This window comes from Zasmidium cellare (genome assembly GCF_010093935.1).
Source record: "Zasmidium cellare ATCC 36951 unplaced genomic scaffold M409scaffold_25, whole genome shotgun sequence".
Lineage (NCBI taxonomy): Eukaryota > Fungi > Ascomycota > Dothideomycetes > Mycosphaerellales > Mycosphaerellaceae > Zasmidium > Zasmidium cellare.
In genome coordinates, this window is record NW_022986969.1 from 284,967 (window position 1) to 300,665 (window position 15,699).

At 52.7% G+C, this 15,699-nt stretch overlaps 7 protein-coding genes across 7 annotated transcripts; 3 read left to right on the forward strand and 4 right to left on the reverse strand.

Annotated features, from left to right (window-relative positions):
• Positions 1 to 2,862: 2,862 nt before the first annotated feature.
• M409DRAFT_25026 (uncharacterized protein) lies at positions 2,863 to 4,246 on the forward strand (the record flags this gene model as incomplete). Its single annotated transcript, XM_033807506.1, has 2 exons — positions 2,863 to 3,155; positions 3,223 to 4,246. The coding sequence occupies 2 exons, from the start codon at positions 2,863 to 2,865 to the stop codon at positions 4,244 to 4,246; spliced, it is 1,317 nt and encodes a 438-aa protein (XP_033665518.1).
• Positions 4,247 to 4,475: 229 nt separating this feature from the next.
• Positions 4,476 to 6,114, reverse strand: M409DRAFT_25027 (uncharacterized protein; the record flags this gene model as incomplete). The annotated part of the gene is made up of 2 exons (XM_033807507.1): positions 4,476 to 4,946; positions 5,035 to 6,114. 2 exons carry the CDS (start codon positions 6,112 to 6,114, stop codon positions 4,476 to 4,478), a joined length of 1,551 nt encoding a protein of 516 aa, XP_033665519.1.
• A 466-nt stretch (positions 6,115 to 6,580) lies between these two features.
• M409DRAFT_67761 (uncharacterized protein) lies at positions 6,581 to 7,026 on the forward strand (the record flags this gene model as incomplete). The annotated part of the gene is made up of 3 exons (XM_033817538.1): positions 6,581 to 6,728; positions 6,792 to 6,871; positions 6,940 to 7,026. 3 exons carry the CDS (start codon positions 6,581 to 6,583, stop codon positions 7,024 to 7,026), a joined length of 315 nt encoding a protein of 104 aa, XP_033665520.1.
• Positions 7,027 to 7,360: 334 nt separating this feature from the next.
• Positions 7,361 to 8,454, reverse strand: M409DRAFT_25028 (uncharacterized protein; the record flags this gene model as incomplete). The annotated part of the gene is made up of 2 exons (XM_033807508.1): positions 7,361 to 8,035; positions 8,101 to 8,454. The coding sequence occupies 2 exons, from the start codon at positions 8,452 to 8,454 to the stop codon at positions 7,361 to 7,363; spliced, it is 1,029 nt and encodes a 342-aa protein (XP_033665521.1).
• Positions 8,455 to 10,640: 2,186 nt separating this feature from the next.
• Positions 10,641 to 11,276, forward strand: M409DRAFT_25029 (uncharacterized protein; the record flags this gene model as incomplete). The annotated part of the gene is made up of 1 exon (XM_033807509.1): positions 10,641 to 11,276. One exon carries the CDS (start codon positions 10,641 to 10,643, stop codon positions 11,274 to 11,276), a length of 636 nt encoding a protein of 211 aa, XP_033665522.1.
• A 1,466-nt stretch (positions 11,277 to 12,742) lies between these two features.
• On the reverse strand, positions 12,743 to 14,011 carry M409DRAFT_25030 (uncharacterized protein; the record flags this gene model as incomplete). Its single annotated transcript, XM_033807510.1, has 1 exon — positions 12,743 to 14,011. The coding sequence occupies one exon, from the start codon at positions 14,009 to 14,011 to the stop codon at positions 12,743 to 12,745; it is 1,269 nt and encodes a 422-aa protein (XP_033665523.1).
• A 570-nt stretch (positions 14,012 to 14,581) lies between these two features.
• Positions 14,582 to 15,025, reverse strand: M409DRAFT_25031 (uncharacterized protein; the record flags this gene model as incomplete). The annotated part of the gene is made up of 1 exon (XM_033807511.1): positions 14,582 to 15,025. One exon carries the CDS (start codon positions 15,023 to 15,025, stop codon positions 14,582 to 14,584), a length of 444 nt encoding a protein of 147 aa, XP_033665524.1.
• Positions 15,026 to 15,699: the final 674 nt, after the last annotated feature.

Consider the following 15,699-nt stretch of genomic DNA (forward strand, 5'->3'; position numbering starts at 1 on the left):
GGTAGTATGATGCTGCCGGTGTGGGAAAACCTCGAGACAGGATGAGCTAGGTCGTGTTGACTAGTGCGTGGTGAAGGGCGGTTTGGGTTGACGGTCGCTCGACTCTGGAACGAGAGTGTGTTCATGCAGCTGTCGCCTGGTGAAGCCAGCGAAGGTGATCGTCGAAGGGTGAATGGAGTGTGTACGGATGAGGATGCTCGAGGTGCTACCTCAAGCCTGCAACCGGCGGCAAGATGTTGCTTGTGGTTGTGTGAGTGTTGTCGGTGCTGGAGTCGCCCACCGGACAGCCAGCTCTCAAGCGGGTCAACTTCGGACCAAATCTCGATTCCAGATTAAGGCATTATCATTCTATCCACACACGTCATCAGTACATATCACAGTACCAGTCACCAGATGAAGCGTGGCTGGTGCAGTGGTATGGTGGTTAACGGCAACCGTCACCACATCATTCGAAGCATCCAGATGAAGCGAGTTCGAATGGTGTAGGTGTAAACCGCCATCTCAGGATGTAAAATAAAAGTAGAATCAATCAGCTTGGTTTTCTCTAAGCCTTCCCAGGGGTTTCTCCCCGTTGCTTGTCAAGCGGGAAAGGAAAGTTCTTTTTGCCTTTTGTTTGCAGTTGTTATTCAGAATGGACGATCCCTTCCCTTGAAGTTTTCTAGGCGGTGGAATGACTCCTGGTTTCCTGAGCGGCGTCGGCCTTTTACATTTTGGAGGGGCCGCGAGTTCGATCATGGGCTACGGAAAGACGTTTTCGATTCGACGTCATTCTTGTGGAAATTGACGTTTGATGGAAGGACTTTCGCGATTTTCCTTTTTGCTTGCTGTTTCGATCAATGTGGGTTCGAGCCTGTTCGAGTCCATATTTCCATGCGCATATCTTCAATTGGCGGACCGATCAAATATTTTGCCTGGCATACTTGCGCTGCGACCCTCAGTCCACGGAATCATTCGCCTGTCCATTGGGAGGTGCGAGGAAGATTGCCACCTCCGAGGCCAATGAGATAATCTTCTCTCGGGTAGGTCGCAACATCATTTGAATGATGAGTCTAGAACACTATTAGTCAAGTGCATTCACGATGACTTGGAACGATCCTCACTTGACGACGTTCACAGGATACTCTCAATATCTCGACCTGCCGTCAGTGTCGCTTCTCATCATAATTCAACAGAAACCGTCACTTTACTTAGTCCGGAGTTGCAGCTAACGCACCTCCATCATACTCGTCGATTATCCCTCTCGCGATTTCCACGGAGACTGGGCCTGCGAGCCACGACGACCCTCCCTTGGCCCTCTCGACACTGCTTTGGCCGAATCGAAATTAATGCACGATTTCTGGCCGTCCCCAGAAGGCCATACAAACGTCCTTTCGTTCAGACGACAATGTATAGATGAGAGACAGTCACACATTGATGGAGAAGAGAGAGTACGTTGATTTTAAGTTACATGGGCACCCAGTTATTCTGCAAGGTACCGTTGGATGGCGTCGTGCACGGATCCGCCGCCCAGCCATTGCCCAGAATTTTACGCTTTGGCCACATCGTATCCTTCACGTCTACTTCAAAACGACTTGTTCTCTCATTACAACTCGAGCAACGTTCAACAGCATCCGAGGCCCAAGCTAGAGCTTGCGGCGCGTCACTGCCGCACTGATGAGGCATTCTAATGGCTTCAAGAGCACAACACTTCCGGAATCGGACCCTCGGCAGCAGCAGGAAAGAATGCACACATTGCACTCCTTGACGCATACGGCCGTCTGTCTGCCTACACATTGATAGAATCGACTCCATCCCGGTATTGGGATGCCTCGAAATCTCCAAGCAATTTAGTCCCGAATTTTCGGTCCCAGACAGTCGCCGGCAAGACATTTCCCAAAGTGTAGAGAAGAGCACTGGAATACAGAATTCTAGGCCGTACAGGACATGCAGAATTTCGACAGCAAGTACATTGAAAGACATCGTAAGCCTTGATCTGGTGTCACCAGCGACCTCAACACTGCAGAACCTCGAGACGATCGCTTCTCAAAGAGCAGTCTTCTCTGTCAAAGGAAACGAGCCTAGAGACGCAACACGGTGTTTGAGAGGTATGCCAATGGGTGCGACACGAAATGTTCGCAGTGCCGGGGATCCTTGGCCTCCTCTGGGGCATTCGATAGCTGATGCGAACGCTCACCTCTGCTACACCTCGAGCACACAGCAACCCAAAACTTGTGACTGGGCCACGACTGAAGTATTACATAACACTCATCCACCATTGCGCCTTCTTTCTTGTCTTCTGGGGATAGAAAGCGCCCCAGAGAGTACATTTTGCGATACGCCAGCGTTACATTTGGAAGCCGCTGCAGAAGAGTGCCGATCTTCAAAGGCAAGAATCTACAACACCCACGTCAGCGTCTTAAGCTTGTTTTGCTACAGTACTACCAATCAACGGCTATACCGGACGGAAAAGAAACGAAAGAGGCTTGCGATCTCCGCAACGCAGAAGACGCCATGCCGCGGTTCGGTACCTTCAAGCTTCTTCTTCGGTCTTTATAGAAAGCTTGACGGAGCTTACCGTTTGTTCGCAAAACTCAATGCGGCCGAAACAACGCCACAAGGCCGCAGCACACGACAATCTCCAGGATGATATACATCTGAAGTTACCTGTTCAGGAAACCGTACTGCATGGTGAGTCGCAAGCTTCCGAAGCCTTTGCACCATTCGCGGCAGCTGCACTACTGTATGTACTGTATGTACATGCGTGGAAACTGGACGATCTCTACATTCTCCTCGGTAGTGGTCGTGCGAGTACATATACACGTTCGGTAGGTCGCTGTGACATTCCTCCTCTCCCATTCAATCACTTTATTTCACACCTCCAACATGAAATCTGCTCTACTCTTATCGCTCAGCGCTTTTGCGCTCGCAGCACCTACCAAGGAAGCTGCTTCTGGCTCAAAGATCGCCTTTTCCCGCGCAAGGCATCAACACAAGCCAAGAGCCGACGGAACGGTTGACCTCGACCGGTTCTTGGGCACTCTCAAGTACACTGCGCTCAAGTACAACAAGGACTTCCCACTGCCAGATGTCCTCCAGGAGGCATCATTGGTCCTGAAGCGTGACACTGACGCGGAAGACCCATTGACCGATCAGGTTGAGGGCGATGAGGATGAGCTGTAAGTAGACACCAGATCTTGAAGATCGCAAATACTTCATAAAACAAGACCTGACAGAGGTTCGTAGATACTATGGCCCTGGCTACATCGGCGCCGCCAAGCAGCTATTCACATTCGACTTCGATACCGGTTCCAGCGACACCTTCGTCCCAGGACCCCAATGCGGCGCAGCACAAGGTTGCCCTCACACACAGAAATACAACCAACAAGGCACAGACGAGCACAATACGACTTCAATCACCTACGGTTCGGGTTCAGTCTCCGGAGAGAACTACTTCGACACCTTGACGGTTGCAGGCCTCACTGCCCAGAAGCAGAACATCGTCTCTCTCACACAAGCGGCCGGTTTCAATGACTCCAACGCCGACGGACTGCTGGGCCTCGCGTTCCAGAGCATCGCAGCCTCAAAGTCTACCCCCTACTTCTTCAACCTGGTCAACCAAGGCACCGTCAACCCCACCGAATTCTCCTTCTACCTAGGCCGCCAGAAGAGTGGCACCGCCCAAAACTCCGAGCTCACCCTTGGCGGCCGCGACGAAGCCAAGTACACCGGCGCCTTCACCAATGTCCCCGTCACAAGCCAAAACTACTGGCAAGTCGCCATCGGCGGCGCCAAAGTCGGCAGCGGCCTCAACCTCCCCACCCTCCCCACAACCGCCGGCCAAGCGGCTATCGATACTGGTACTACCTTGATCATCGCTCCAACCATCGCAGCCGCCTCCATCTTCGCCCAGATCCCCGGCTCCATCCCCCTCCCCCTCGGCGTCGGCGTCCCCCTCATGACCCTCTTCGCCTACCCCTGCGCCTCCAAGCCCAACGTCTCGCTCGTCTTCGCCGGAAAGAACTTCGCCGTCAACAACCTCGACTTCAACTTCGGCACGCTCAACGAGGGGCTTGGTCTGGGTCTTGCGAACAACACCATCGCGGGCCAGCTCGCGAACGGATACTGTTTGGCGGGTATCGCGGGTGCGGATCTCGATCCCACCCAGAATCTGTGGGTTGTGGGTGATACGTTTTTGAAGAATTGGTATTCGACGTATCATTACACTAGCCCTACGAGCGCTTATGTTGCTTTTGCCAAGGCTGTGTAGATGAGATGATGATGACGAATGATGATATGAGAGATTAACGATGAAGGAAGGAACAGGTACTGCAGTCACAGGAAGACATGCAACATGCGAGGATGCAGATTACGATCGATTCGAAAAGTTCAGACAATTATATGTCACCTTTTCCGTCCCAAAACTCCCGTCCACCCAGGATTCACCGTGTCAGTGCCATCAAACGCAACAGCGTAGTAGCATACCGCCGTAACGAGATTTAATATTGCAAACCAAACCTTCCCCGTCCCAGGATCGGCCTTCCTAGCAATCTTCCCGCAGAATCGATAATCGGCGAAACGTCGAAGATGTTGACCAGCATGAATCCGAGGAACCAGATCGTTTGCAGAGCGAAGAGCTTGAAGATGTGCCAGCTCAGCGATAGGCATGCGATGAATTTCGTGCGGAAAGGTCCGCGAGTCGTCTTCCATTGATGTCGCAGGGCGGCTGGGATTTTGGAGCGGAAGTTCCAGAAGGAGTAGCCAACGAGGAGCCAGTTCCAGTGTGTGTCGCTGATTCGATATCTAGATCTCGTCTTCTTTTGCGTCGGAGCAGTTGCTGGGCTCGGAGGGTTTGAATTTGAGGATGTATTCTGGTTCGGCAGGTGCGCATTCTGCTGCGATGGTGGATAGACAGTCTCAGTGACGGTGGTATTGTGCTGAGATAGCTCTGCTGCGCTGACTTGATTGTCCTTGTCGTCTTTTGTATCGACATAGCGGCGTAAAGGCAACAAGAGAGTGATTGAGCCAGTTTGTAGGAGATCCTAGGAGATCCTCTACAGGATTGAGATTCGAATTCTCTTGAGCATCGCGAGGCTTAGCACCGCCTTCATCAGGGTTCGGTTGCGATGATGGCTGATTGGTGATCTGAGACTGTGGCTCACTTTCTGGGGAAGACTGGATCTCATCGGCATGAGCCTTGGTCAAAATGTTCTTCACACGAACAAGTGCGGCTGCCAGAACATAACTTCCAGACGTGGTGAGCAGAATGAGCGGCGCGGTGTGCCAGACCATAGATATTAACGTAGTCTCATTCTTCCGTCCCTTTTCCGCGTTGTCCCCTGCTTCCAGTAGCATTCTCGGGTAGGAAATGACCAGCAGAAATGGTAAAGAAGCCATTATCGGCGAGACAAGGATCTTGAACCATCGCACAAAGGCCATGGGCGCAAGGAGAATGCCCAAGATCCAGACGAGTGTGAGTGTTACACTGAGGAAGACCGAGATGGCGCCAACGAAGAGACCAAGCTCGACCAAGACAATGCCAGGTGTGTCACGATGCAGCTCAAGTTTGTTGGAGACCATGTTCCACGCTGTTGCGGCTGTGATACCATGAGCCAAGAATACAGATGCGCGAATCAAGTCCGATTTTCGGCGGTTTTCGCGCAGCCATGAAGAGATGGCCTTCTTCTCTACCTCAGCTCGTTCTGATAGGAGTTCAGAGACCGTCGCGAGAATGGTACTGGCCAGGAATATGGCAGACAGCGTCTGCGTCGTTGGAATGCCGCGCATACCAGCGATCTTGACAGCCTGGGGTAAGCCACCCAAGATAAAGAGCAACGATCGAACGGCGATGGAGTCATGCTTTGGTTTGTGCTCTGGTCCTGAAGACTCATGCCCAGGAAGACGGTCTCCTTTCGGCCTGCAACAGGCTCTGTAGAGCACTCGGGCAAGGACGACTAGTTCGAAGAAACAGTCGACCAGACAGACGACCGGGGACGAGAGGTGAGTGACAAATGAGCCTTCCGAGCTGCTGTCTTGGTCGTACAGCGTCCTGCTGGCGAAGGAAGGCCGAGCCATTGCATTGAGAGCGAGCGCCAAGATAGCCCAGAAGGCAGTCATGCCTGCGACTGGTTGGGACATGTCTGAGAGGATTGAAAGTACTGTCGACGAAATCAATCCTTTCAGATTTCAATTTTGAAGCGTTCATTTCCTTCTAGATACTTGGTTAGAGTAATGGTCTTGAAGTATAGAGGCCGCCGAGCACCGCCATGATGATCTGTGGCGGAGTAGGTACTTCGTTATTGCATGGCCATCGTGGCTCACAGCGCAGAGTCTCCGTCACAGGCCTGAAGTTATCACCACACGACGTGAATGAAGAATTTTGTTAGACCACATACACGATGTACAACAGTATAAATTGGTGAGGTGAAGTTGGACAGAGAGGAAGAGGATGCCTCAGGAACAATTGACTTTTCGGCACACCTTCCCTGGGACTTAAGCAAGAGATTTGAGCACGTGACCTTCAATTCCCCGTCCAACCTCACGTTCTCCCATCAGCACCAGAACAACTTGCAAACCCGCCTCTCCCAAACGAATCCGAAACACCATGGTCGCCGGCAAGAGCAACCCCGCCAGCGTGTCACGCGCAGCCACCCAAGCAGCGCCTCGACTTCCTCCCTTACCGAAATTGAAAGTACGAAGACCCGATCGTGCAGATGCGAATCCTTGCATTGGAGTCATGTCGAGTGTGTTGGGTGCGTCAGGACACTAGCAAAAGATGGAACAAGAGTGAGGGCAGTGGCTAATAAATGGAACAGGATGCTGGGCTTCACAGGGATATTCAACAGCTGGATGCGCTGCGCTGGAACAGTCGTTGAGGTCTTGTATGGACGCGAGGGTATGTTGGGCACTTGCCCATGAAGGGGATGTTGAGATATAGCGGACTGACGATGGGTGATCTTGCAGAAAACGCAACAACAGAAGAAGAGCAGCATCAACCACCACCTGTCGAGATTTTACCCCAACATCATTGGACCGCACAAGAGGGATTAGACGCAGGTTTGTGGAGATGGTAACAATATTGGCGTCGTGCATGCACAATATGGAGTTTTTGATGCTATGAGGGAGACGATACCACAGCGATTGAGCATTTGCAGGCGTTTCGGGAAGCAAGACCGCGGTTGGACTTGTACAGGGCATGCTCTCTTAAGACAGTGAAAAGGATGCACCAAAGGAGGGCAATTGATTATACATTTGCGTTTGACGATTCAATGTATCATCTACGCTGAGCTAAAAGGCTCACAGTCTTGCAGGCGATCGCCGCAGCACTGTACCGTAATCCATCTTCGCACGTATCTTCGTCACACATTCCACATCACCCCTTTCATCATAGTATAGTGCCGAATCCAAAGGTCGTCTTGATACTTCGGACGTAGTACTCGTCCCAATTCCGCTTGGTTGGCTCTTCCTGTCCAATTGGCACACCCTCCCAGTCGACGCGCATGATCGTCACAGCATCAACATCGTTCTGCTCGAATTTGATCTTGAGCGTGCTGAAGTGACCTGCCGGCCACTGTGCCAACCGCCACTTCTGCTCAATGTAAGTCGGCTTGTTCAGCTTGGTATACTCTCCCGACACGTTGCCGCCGAATATTTCGAACTTGCCGCCTTCCTTTGCGCCTTCAAAGACTTTAGGTGGTGCTCGCGTGAAGGCCGCAATGCGCTGTGGGTCGGTGAAAGTCTCGAAGAGCTGCTCGGCAGTAGTGCGGAACTCTTGCTGGTCAGACAGCGAGGTCACGTTCACGTGGCCCGAAGTGGAGGTATGAGAAGCCTTGGAGTTGTCTCCTTGCTTGGTAGACGATCCCTGCTGCAGGGTCTTCGGTGTGCTGAAGCCAGACGAAGGATTTGAACCAGGGGCGTGTTGGATGTCTTTTCCATGCTCAGTGATCAGAGCTGGAGCCAGCTTTTGTAGATGTTTGCGGAGCTGCGGCGTGATTTCTTTCCGCACAAGCTCCTTCGCTGGCTCCTTTTCTAAGGAGGAAGAGTACAGATCCACCTCGAACTAGGAAGAGAAGTCAGTAACTGCACTCTTTTCATAGCGTGTATATAGGGCATTGAGGAACGTACAACATACTCATCCTCCTCCGTGTCGTGTGCTACTTCGGGTATCGTGATTGTGCCGCTGACGTCCTTGTGGCCGTCCACCTCCTCTTTGGTGCCATCGTCCTTCTCATTCTCCTCCTTGACAGGTACCTTGCCAGTCCACTCGAGTTGCAATCGTACGTCAAAGATGGTTATGACTTTGCCTTTCCTCTGCGAGACATCCACATCTCCGTCCATGCTAAGCACTTTGCTAACCTCGGCGTTGACGCCACCCTTCTCGGCCTTCAGTCCAACGAGCTCTTTGTTCAGGTAGTCTTGAGTCCAAGCAGAGACATCCTTGTTGACCCAGTGCCAGTTGTTGGGGTTGTGGAGGACCATGGTGAGAATGTTCCGCTTGCTGCGCGGAGGAAGCGAAGGTAGGTCAAAATGCGGCTGAAGTTAGAGCTGGCTGCAAGCACGTTAGCGACTGATCTCCAATGCGTTGAGGAGTGGTATTGAGTGCAAAAATGTGAATCAGGACATTGAGATTATGATCTCGTGCAAAGCTATTCCGCACAAAAAGAGTACAAGTCTTCTCGGACTGGTGCCAGCTGGTGTATCATCATAACAGGGAATGACTGAAGAGTCGAGGGTTAGACTCACCTTGCGACTGGTTTCTCGTGGTTGGCGACAGGAGGAGAGAGGAGGATGAGGTGTTTGTAAGTGATGTTTGAGGTGGTGCTGCTTCTAGAAGCACGACGAAGCGAAGTCGAGAAAAGTAGAGCTTGATTTGCTGACTGATCTTTGTCTTGGCAGCCCTGAGGCCACTTTTCGACCTCACCTCCTCTTTGACTGACTACACATCTGCGTCGTCTCACAACATGAGCCTTTCCATAACTTTGAAGCAGAGTATTGGGCCTGAACAGTTTCGAAACCGCTTGGTGAGAGGCTTGCTTGATTGATGTACTCGCGCGAACTTCCATTCTGACGATCAAAGATCGCGGACTCTGCACAGCATAGGTGATAATACCGGGCTCTACCGATAATTTTCCCCTGTCTTGCCTGAGGGCATGACATATCGGGCAACGAAATCACTGCGGACCTGCCCTTGGACTGCTCAGAATGTTGTGACCCGCGATAAGAGCCAGCTCGGTCCTTTGCCGAGTACATCTCTTCCTGACCGACAAGGTCCATAGCCTTGGAAAATGCATTCAATTCATCTTCTGCCTCCGGAAGCATGGGATGCTTGAAAGAAACGTCCGTCGTCCTTGTTCCGCTCAAGACAAAAATATTTATCGCCGCTGCTCGCAAGCTATATGACCGGTCTGACGCACAAACAGGAACATGGTCGCTTCAAGAGATCGAAGAACGGCAGTTCTGCATTCAATTTTGAACGGAATGACGATGACTGCCACATGGAGATCCGCAGTCCTTGCTCCATCGAGACGACGAATTCGACCAAAAGCGATAATGGCTGTTCACGCCGACTTCGCAATGCATTCGCTAGCGCCCGCTGGAGCCGTGCCAATCACCACATCAATGGGTCTTGAAACCCGTCTTATCTTGGGCGCAGTACTGCTTTACTGCTGGCGAGTGAAATGCTGACCAAGAACAGACCCGCAAGATTGTTCAGAGGTCCTCGATCAGCACTTTAGAACACTCAGCAAGCGACAGCGAACGGCAAACAAATTCAGAGGCTGTAGAGCTATCAAAATTTCCCTTGACGGACCTGAACGACTATCAGGTATCTGGAAATCGCGCAGGCAACGCACACGATGGCCTGAAGGTGAGGAAGACACTGGCCGAAAACCTAACCCCAAGCGAAGGTGTGTAAAAGCGCCGGAATCCTCATGATATCACCTCAACGACATCAACCCATCTGGTGCTTTGGATTAGATGCGACCATAGGTGCCACGGCGTGAGCGGAGCAACCTGAAAAGGTGTGCTCACAGCTACACACCAGGTCGACAGCATGTCACATTGCCATCCGTTCGAGTGCGTGGCATAGTTGGACGACGCTCATTTCACAGACTTTGATAGGACTGCGAGCTTTACCAGGCGCAGATGTCGCTTGAAGCAGCGCTTTTACACCTCAGCACGAGCAGGGCTGGACGTTGTGAAGCGGCATGGCTTGCATCCAAGTCCGACTTTCACGCGATAGGCACCTCATGGTTGGATGGACTTCTTTGAACCGTTGTGATGCGATCGCATTGCGAGCGGTTGTGAATCATTCGCTCTTCTTCTTGACCCGGTAGGAGGGACTCGAGGGGAGATCTTCCTGACATCTCAAGATGTCTGAAGCGAAAGTTGTGCGACTTTGCTTCGTCTTCAATTTCACTTTCATTACTACGAAAAATGATATCCAGCTATTTTCTATCGATGTGGGAGACACAAGAGGCTTGGCGACGTATGTATGGAAATGCGTGTCCTGGTATGGCAATAGGTAAGCAAGTCAAAACCACCTCATTCTTGATGAATTCGTCCCATGGTACTGGGTCACTGAATTTCTTTGAATTCTTCGGAGACGTTTCTGTCGCTGTGCCCACCTCACGCACGCAACCTTGACAACGGCTCACAAGACGAAGATGGCCGGACTGCATGAGGCTGCTATCGATACAAACGTGGACCGTAGTGATGTTGAGATGTCAATCGTCAAGACTGAACAGGGAGTACCGCTACAGCACTCGAGTGCATCGTCGCCCCCAGCAAGGACGACAGCGAACCCACCTCGCCACGAACCTAGCCTTTTAGGCCTACCAGCTGAATTGCGTCTGATTATCTACGACTTCCTGACATCCGGTGACCGCAATCAAGATCTGGATGTCTTCCCAATAGGACACTTCGCCCTATCACCAGGGCAGTCGATGCCAGACTACCCAGCGTATTCTCACCACGTCCAGCTCCCTCCACGAACAGTCAAGTCCTGGAGCTGGATCCACACCTGCCGGACCATCTTCGAAGAAGGCAGATGGAACGTGATCAAAACCCACCTCGTCTCCTTCAGATCAGAGGGCGACTTCAACGCCTACGACACTGATATCCTAAAGACCATTCAATATTTTCACTTCTCCGGATTCCATACACATTGCTTCGCCGCGCGAGTCGAGAAACGCCTGGAGAAGCCCGTTTATTGGCGCGTGGTCCATAACTTCCACAGGAAAAATTCGCTGCGCCGGTTGGGGAGACCTGAGCGGTCTATTCGACTGGAAACGAGCTGTTGATGGAGAGCGAGGTTGCTGAAGTGTCGACGCTGGTGTTTGCTTCAGACTTGGACGAGCAAGAAAGAACATAGGATGACAAACCACTGCACTGAACACTGCCACTCGACCCCTCCCACGGCAGCGAACAACACAACGCACATCGCCGCCCTCCACCTGCACCGGAACGCTCGCCTCGCCAAAAGCCAAGCCCATCAACCAAGCTCCCCCAAAAGACACATTCTAGAACACCACCACCGTCACCAACGGAACCAAATAATTCGCGCACTTCCCCTTCCAGGACACAGCCACCACGACGACGACGATCATGACACTCTTCCGTCGACTCGTTTACGGTGAATAGTCGGCCCAGCAACAGCACAGCAACCCGGCAAGCCAGCCTGATTGATCGACAAGAACTTTGCTGCCCAAAAGCAAGCTTTGGCCTTGTCTTGTACGTAGGCGATTGGAGACCAGCAGTTAAACGACGAACGACAGGTCGATTTGCTTCTTGCTGCAAGTGAGCACTATATTACTATCTGTCGCACGTTTCTTGGGAAGCTAGTTGGGATGCACATAATTGGGGTGGAGAAGAAGGTTTCTTTTCGGGTTCTCGGGCTCAGGTCCTCTTGTGGTTGGTTATGCATGTGATGAATATGCACGTTGGCGAGGATTGGACAATGTGTCTGTGCTGTACTCGCTACTAGACGAGGAGTTGTATGTAGCTAGTGATGGTATGCAGCTCACATCCTTGGAGACACCTGCTGATGGACAGAGTCGAATGTACCTCCTCTTGCATGCGTCGACAGCGAATACATTCAGACAGGACCAGTCAAGGATGAACAACCACATGCAGTCCCGCGTACGGCTGAACCGATAGACAATCAACCACTCTTGGCAATGTGTTCGAGCAAACTCTAATCCAGGATAACTATGTACGCATGCCACGATAGACTCACAGGTTCCCAATTCCAACCATCCACACGGCAACCGCTAGGAAGAAACAACGCATCCCCATCTCATCATTCTCATCAATCCCTCCATCCCGCGTCCTTCCATTTCGGATCCACAAGTTAAAGTTTTCCCACGGGCCTGCCAAATTCGCCACCACCACCCTTGCTACTCCATCAGCGCCGTCGTCTTGCCTCCATGCTCGTGCGGAAGATACATCACCAGAACGCCCGTGGGTCTCCCGCGTCCGTCTCGCCTCCCATCGTCCTGACCGTGCTCGTCCTGGCAGTCCCAAAAGTCCCCGAATACCTGCCGGTGCTCTCCGACGTCCTACCCTTTCTGCTCATGCGTCTCCAATACGGCACATGAGGGTCCTCGTCGTCGTCGTAGCCGCGATAGTGGCAGAGACACGTATACTGCAAAGCCTCGACGAACTTCTGCCAACAAGTCTGCTTCTTCGACTCGATGACGCACCGCCAGCATTTCGTCTTGTTCATCCGCGTGTGCCAGGTTCCGCGTTGATTGCGCTGCCGCACCAGCTAGGCACGGTCGTGCTCGCTAGGTCCTGACTGCAAGGTGCTGAAGGTTGCTGCCCGGGTAGTAGGTCGATAGTGTGGGTCGTACGGGCTAATTGCGAAGGTGCTGCCGCCCGGATTGGTCACGAATGTGGTGCCCGCTGGCGCAGCTGCGACCGTCTGGGGTGCTGATGGAGAAGATGTCCCGACTGCATTGGCCTGGGGCTCGGCAGTTGCAGCTGCACTGCCCACCGGCGCTGGAGGCAGCACGGTGAGGTTAGTGCTTGCGATTGACGTCCGATTCCTAGGGTCAAATGCAGCATGGTCCTGAGCGATGGGCTCGGGAGCCGATATTGGAGATGCATTGCTGCCATCAAACCTTGCTGAACCAGCAATGTGCAGCATTGGTCTCGTCTGGAGCGCCGCTTGCATCTTTGCTAGCTTGTGTTTGCACAGCTGAGGGTCCTGGATGACTCTCGTTGGCGTGGCCGTCAGCACTGCCGCATTCTCAGGCCGGACTGCATCAAATTCCGGATCAATCCTCTCCGTGCAATCTTGCGTGATTCCCTCAGGTTGGGCTGTAGCTCGCTCGCTCTCACTCTGGATTGGATCAGGCGCGTGAAGTCCGGGAACCCGAAGCGATGATAGCTGGTTGGCAGTCTCGCTTGGCTGCTGTGGCTCACGGCGATCAGAGCACTGCAGGTAGTCATTGTTCACATTGGTCAGCGACGTTCTGGCGGTGAAGAAGCGACCATGAGTCTCTTCGAGAAAGCTGCGAATGACCGATTGCGTGGATACATCCCCTGCCGGCTCATCTTGCTCACGCAGCCTTGGATCTGCTGTACTCATCTGCAGTGATGGCAGAGGCCGGAGGGTTATCGCTCGTTGGCTGTCTCCGTTCGCCTTTGGGAACAACGACCACGAAGGGCGCTTACCAGGAGCAGACCGACTTGGACGTAGTCGTGCAGCTTGGATTTGACTTGGAGGTTGAGGAAAGCTCTGAAGAAGGTCATCCGTCCTCATCGTGCCCATGTCGGGTACAGAGCTTGATGGCGCTGGACTTCGCCCGGGGACAGATGGAGGCCGCAAATGGCTGGGAACAGCAGCTGATCGAAGAGCTCGTTTCGACGCTGCGCGGCGGGGCGATACAGGGACAGCATACCCGCTTGCATAGCTCAGTGCTCGTTGGGACGGACTCAAGGTGGCGCCGGTATCACCGGTATTGGTTGTTGGTCGTTGTGGACTGCCAACAGGGGTCACATCTCTGCAAGGAGCCTGTGGCAGGGGAGCCATGAGTCTTCTCTCGGGTATGGGCGGTCTTTGACTGTAAGTACTAGGAAAGGTGGTCGCATCTGGCTTCCTCACACTAGTTAATGGATGTGGTTGTGTGTTGCCTATCGAACGCCCTGTCTGACCACTGACTGGAGGTCTCCATAAACGTCTTCCAGGTTGGCTCGTTAGAGATCGAGCACCACTCGGCTCGTCATTCGGCATGCCGTTGTGAAGCATTTCTCTGAGCCTCGTCTCGTGTGAAGGTCTTCCACGGAGTATCCTGGAGATCGCATTCCGTAGATTACGTATCGAGGTCGGTCGAGCAAGCGCTGCCGGCGAGAGCATCCTCTGCGAAGGATGTACATCTGCTGGCCACCTTGACACCCCCATTGGCGTTCTCCTGCGCTCGGGTGGTCGGAAGGGAGGTTCCGCTGGCTGCAGAGAGACGTCTGCGACATTGCGCACAGGACTCTGCGCAGAAGAGTCTTGGCTGGTCGATCCAGCATGAGAGGTTTGGAAATCGCTGTGCAAGTCAAGCAGAGCATTCTCATCGACTGACTGACATTGACGACGTCTGCGGAGTGATGACTGCTAGCCACGTGCAGACTCCCATGCCATTTGAGGTTGAGCTGTAACGATCCGGCGCTGAAAGGTCCAATTCGAGGGCATCGTCTTCAGGGTTGGGACACTCTTTTGCTCGGTGATTGTGAATAGTCTTGTGCCTGTGTGGCTTTCACCAGGAGCAGGTTCGGCGGTACTGGCATCTTGACTGGCTTCTTTCTCAGCACCCGTGCCTTGCGTACTATCGTTTGACGCCGTCTTCCTTGATGATGGCACCGCATTGAAGACTGAACTGTGGTCGCTAGGTGTATCTTCTGACGAGTCTGCGTATTGCACCGGTATGATGGTTCGCATTGAGGGTATGCGCTTCAATTGGGTTGCATCTCCAGGACAGTACCCAGGGGAGAATGAAGTTCTGGTATCACTGTTGATGATGCCAGAAGGAGCAGGTAGCACCTCCTCGTAAGCTGCCATAGCTACGAAATGGTCATGTTACTCAGAATGCGAACGTGATGCTGGTGTATGTGTACATGCTTGAAGGTGACTCAGGAAAGGTACGCAGAAGAAGCCGAACGTTGCAAAGAGTGTGATTGAAGGAGACAGGGAAGTCAATACCTGTTGAGCGGCCATTGCCCCCGACGCCAACTCACTCACATTTCACATGTGGAAGTTGCCATCTTGCAAGCCTGGGAGTCGCAATACCTCAAGGTGATGTCCAGGAAGGAGCGCATCGATAATGCCAAGGAGTCTGGATGTTCGCATCTCTCTCGCGTCCACCACCCGCTGCATGCTCACCGCTCAGTGGTATTCAAGGGTTTGGATGGTGGTATCGCTCGTAGTCCTCGCTATCATTGCACCGGTGTCGTGGGGTGAGCAAAATGCGGTTTTTTGAAAAGATGTTCGAAGAGCTGACGTTGCCATGTTTCTCGCTAGAGCAAGCCCAGTCGAGTGAAACACGCATTAGCTCTCCGTCGAGCAGAACTGTGACCAGCCAGTGACGCGAGAATGTTGTTAATATTGATGACATTGACGAAGCAACCGCGACCGAGGTCGCAATGCCATTTGAACACCATCGTCGATGAGCAGTCAAGGATGTTTAGCGTCGTCTTCCGATATCCAAGGATAGGGTACTGATGCCGACAGCCAAT